At 47.3% G+C, this 5,000-nt stretch overlaps 1 protein-coding gene across 1 annotated transcript in view; it reads right to left on the bottom strand.

The window, feature by feature from the left end:
• The window catches only part of LOC143287710 (uncharacterized), a 15,689-nt gene extending 14,298 nt beyond the window's left edge, over positions 1-1,391 (bottom strand). Inside the window, exon 1 of the mRNA XM_076595927.1 lies at positions 415-1,391. Within this exon, the coding sequence (XP_076452042.1) occupies positions 415-1,387 (973 nt within the window). The 5' untranslated portion in view covers positions 1,388-1,391. The remainder of the gene's footprint in view (positions 1-414) is intronic.
• Positions 1,392-5,000: the final 3,609 nt, after the last annotated feature.

Genomic DNA, 5,000 nt, shown 5'->3' with positions numbered 1-5,000 from the left:
GAGAGAGAGAGAGAGAGAGAGAGAGAGAGAGAGGACGCAGCAATTTATACAAGACAATAAGAAGGCAGAAAGTAAGACAACGGAAGTGCAGAAAGTTACGCAAGACAACATTGGTGCAGACAGTTTTACATGACAACAGAACGTTCAAGGAAGTTATTCTATACAACAGAAAATTACACAAGACAAAACGAAAGCAGAGAAAGTAACACAAGACAACAACAACAACAAAAACAACCATACAAAACAACAGAAATAACAGAACGTGTGTGTGTGTGTGTGTGTGTGTGTGTGTGTGTGTGTGTGTGTGTGTGTGTGTGTGTGTGTGTATGTGTGTGTTTTCTTTTTTTCTTTTTTTTTTTCTTTTTTTCTCAAGACAACGGAAATGAAGGCACAACACACAGCTGGGCGTCTCACCTCTAATGTGGGCTACGCCGAGGCTGTCGTCAGACCCCGGCCCCGCCACCACCTCCACCCCGCCCTCCTCCTCCTCCTCCTCCACTACCCTCCGCCGTGCGGACGGCCCGCTGAACGCAGAGTCAGGGGCCAGTCTGGTGAGCAGCCTCACGGAGCTGTCATTCATGGGCCCCGCCCCCCTTCTGCCAAACAACATCCCACCTCCGTGATCCCCAACCTCTGGACTGCTGCCTCCACTGCCACCCCAGCCCTGGCGGATCAGCCCTGGCTGAAACATGTGCCTGGATTGCTGGAGGGAGGAGAAGGAGGAGGAAGTGGAGGAGGAGGAGGCAGCAACTCGATGACGTTCCAGCAAGGCCGCCGCCGCCACCATTTCCGGCGATGGAGACAGGTCACCCAACGGGGATGGAGATGGCATCGCCACCAGTATCTGCGGGTCGATCATCAGGCTGGGCATGGGCAAAAGGGTCGGGGGGGACAGCGCATTGATTCTCTCCGCGGGGTGCACGGGGCTTGCCGAACTCGGCACAGGTCTTAGCAATGTGCCCATGACTGGTGGTGGTGGTGGTGGTGGTGGTGGTGCTGCTGCTTCTACTGCCGCTGCTGCTGCGACTGCTGCTTCTGCTGCTGCAAGTGCTGCTGTTGCTTTTGATGCTGCTGATGCTGCAGTTGCCGATGCTGCTGTTTCTGCTTCTGCTGCTGCAGGAACGGCTGTTGTCAAACACAGTGCAGGCTGTGCCTCGTCTTTTCCAGAGCACGCTGGACTGAAGACTGCAGTGGCGGCAACAGGGTCCTTGTCAGTGTCATCGCGAGCAGTGGTAGGAGGGGGAGGACGAGTGTCAGGTAAATCCCTTCCCGTGCTCGCTGGTGGATACGAAGGAGGAGGAGGAGGAGGAGGAGGAGGAGGAGCAGACTGCCCGCTTTCTGGGCCAGATTCTGTGCCGTTCACTGGCGCTGCTTCCTTGTCTTGCATGCTGTCATCTGCAGAAAGGTATGGATTCGTACATAATTAGTCCTTTTTTTTCTTCCAAGAAACACCTAAAACCTTTTTATAATCCATTAAATTAAATCCCCCGAGCAAAATAAATAAATAAATAAATAAATCTTTGAATGAATAAATAAATGAATGAATAGATAAAAACACTGTTGTCATACAATGGCAACAACAACAACACACACAAAAAAGAAGAAAAAAAAAATCGAATGAAATAGCGAGAAAGGGTTTTACCTTAATTTTTCCTCTCTCTCTCTCTCTCTCTCTCTCTCTCTCTCTCTCTCTCTCTCTCTCTCTCTCTCTCCAAATACAGCATATACGCACATAAGCTTCTGAGGTCTGAGGCCTGATGATATTTTCTCCCCCTCCACTAGACCTTGAGTGGTGGTCTGGTCGCTAGTCATTCGGATGAGACGATAAACCGAGGTCCCGTGTGCTGCATGCACTGAGCGCACGTAAAAGAACACACGGCAACAAAAGGGTTGCTCCTGGCAAGATTCTGTAGACAAATACCACTTCGATAGGAAAAAAACAAATAAAACTGCATGCAGGGGAAAAAAAAAGAAAAAAAAAGGTGGCACTCTCAGTGTAGCGACGCGCTCTCCCTGAGGAGAACAACCCGAATTTCACACAGAGAAATCTGTTGTGACAATAAAAAACAAAAAGAAAAAAAAAAAAAAAAAAAACGACAACAAAAAACAAAAAAAACAAAGAGAGAGAGAGAGAGAGAGAGAGAGAGAGAGAGAGAAATACAAATACAAATACAAATACAAATACAAATACATACAAATACTCTCTGCCTGTTAAGACTACTTCTCATGTACTGAAAAATCAGCTGAGCGAGAGAGAGAGAGAGAGAGAGAGGAGAGAGAGAGAAAGAGAGAGAGAGAGAAAGAGAGAGAGAGAGAGAGCACCACAGGACACACAGACGGACAGACAAACAAAGAGGGGTGAGCTCCGAAGAAAAGACAATGACAAAGACAATGAGTTTGTTCCCATTAACTCTTTTGAGTCATAGAGAAACAAGGAAACATGGCAATAATAGGATGACGGCCACAGAGGAAGAGCGAAGATATTTTAAACTAAAAAGAAATAAACGAATACAAAACATATCATTGTATTGAAAGCTACACTTCTGCATGTGAATTTCTCATGAGAGGTGAGAGAGAGAGAGAGAAAGAGAGAGAGAGAGAGAGAGAGAGAGAGAGAGAGAGAGAGAGAGAGAGAGAGAGAGAGAGAGAGAGAGAGAGCACCACAAAAACTATCACCACAAAAACTGTCATCATCATCATCATCATCGTCGTTGTCGTCGAGGTGATCGTAACCGCGACTGTAATCATCATCATCATCATCATCAAACTGTGCATCAAACAAACAGGACAACGCAGCAGCCTACACACTGAGCACAGAACAAAATAGGACAAAAAAAGACTACATACAGCCCACCTTTTTTCTTTTCTTTTTTCTGCCCGCATGATCAGCTCCACGTAAAGGGTGTGTATGGATGAACGTTCACGTCTGGACGCTTGGCTTGCTACAGATACGTACGGCGTCACATCAAATCACATCACGTCACGTCATATCACATAACATATCACGTCACATCACGTCATATCACATCACGTCATATCACGTCACAACACATTACGTATCATCACGTCACATTACAATACGTCACGTCACGTGACGTCACATTACATCACTTCACATCACGTCGCGTGACGTTACATCATTTCACATCAGGTATCATCACGTCACGTCACATCACTTCACGTCACATCACTTATAATCACGTCACAATACATCACAGCACTTCATATCACGTAACGTCACGTCACGTCACATCACTTCACACCACGCATCATCACGTCACGTCACATCACGTCACATCACTTCACACCACGCATCATCACGCCACGTCTCGTCACTTCACATCACGTATCATCACGTCACGTCATGTTACGTCACTTCACATCACGTATCACCACGTCACGTCACGTCACGTCACATCACATCACATCACGTATCATCACGTCACGTCACATCGCCGCATACGTCCAGGAGCAACAGGCCTCGCCAAGTAGACAGACAACGAACGGAAGCCAGTGTGAGTATATAATGATGTCCACTTTGCGACGGCTGTTGTTAAACGCGCGCACGCGCACCCACCCACCTACCCACCACGAAACACCCACCCACACACACACACACACACACACACACACACACTATATATATATATATATATATATATATATATATATATATATATATATATATATATATATATATATATATATATATCAATGCAACCCAGACCCCAATCCTCCACCTCCCCCACCCCCCACCCACCCGCGACACACACACACAGGTTCACCCAGGCAACACACACAAGTACTTCCCCTCACACCCCTACACCCACCCCTACACCCACCCACCCCCACCCCCCATCCCCCCTCACCTCCCCCCCCCCCAAACCCCGTCTACTGAAGTTCTCTCAATCTCACATTATTGACACAGCTGTTTGCCAGTCTCCTCGTTTCCACCTTATCAGGACTTAACTAAAGCAAGGATGGTGAACATGTTCATCTGCCGTTGCAATGTTCGAATCCTAGCGGGTCTTGCCTATGCCGCCGTTTCTCCCGATTTTTGACCGGAAAAATCAATCTGAGCGTCTGATCACAGAAATGAGACCAAACAAAAACAAAACAAAACACACACACACACACACACACACAAAATGAAAGAAAGAAAGAAAGAAACAAACAAAAACCAAACAAACCGAAGTCGCAAGTTCAGCGTTCAACTGTCACGGCACTGAAAAAAAAAAAAATGAACGCATGGAGTATGTAGTTTAAATGGACTTTGTCCAGATGCAGTCACCGCCTCCTCCTCAGTGGAGAAAGTGAAAGTGAAAACTGAAACTATCATGGCCGCACCGTGTGATGGACTGCACTGAGAAGGAGGAGGAGGAGGAGGAGGAGGAGGAAGACAACTCGACCAGAGCCACGTAGACAGAACTGACCCGCCCTCTCTCCCTCTCACGTGGACAGATGAGAGATGATTGCAAGCCAACGGGCACGTTCACACACACACTCTCTCTCTCACTCACTCTCACACGCACGCACGCACGCGCGGGCATGTCGCGTATTGTCTTTTTCAAGCTTTAATCGGACTCCAATCACGCTTGGCCTTTATCGGAAATCATGCCTTTTCTCCACTACTCATCCCCTCTACTCCACTCCTCCTCCTTCCACTCTCCCAACCCTTTCATTCTGTCTATATTTATTTATTTATTTATTTATGTAAGCTTATCTATTATTTATTCACCCCTTTTTTTTTCTCAAGGCCTGACTAAGCGCGTTGGGTTACGCTGCTGGTCAGGCAACTTGCTTGGCAGATGTGGTGTAGCGTATATGGATTTGTCCGAACGCAGTGACGCCTCCTTGAGCTACTGAAACTGAAACTGAAACTGAATCCACTCTTCCTCCTTCCACTCTCCCAACCACTCCACCCTTTCATCTTTCATTCTGTCTATCTGTCCCTGTCCCCCCCCCCCTCTCTCTCTCTCTTTCTGTCTACCCCCTCTCTG

The sequence above is a fragment of the Babylonia areolata genome, chromosome 11 (assembly GCF_041734735.1).
Source record: "Babylonia areolata isolate BAREFJ2019XMU chromosome 11, ASM4173473v1, whole genome shotgun sequence".
Classification (NCBI taxonomy): Eukaryota; Metazoa; Mollusca; class Gastropoda; order Neogastropoda; family Buccinidae; genus Babylonia; species Babylonia areolata.
The sequence above is the reverse complement of the archived record's forward strand: the minus strand, read 5'-3'. Positions and strand labels throughout refer to the sequence as shown.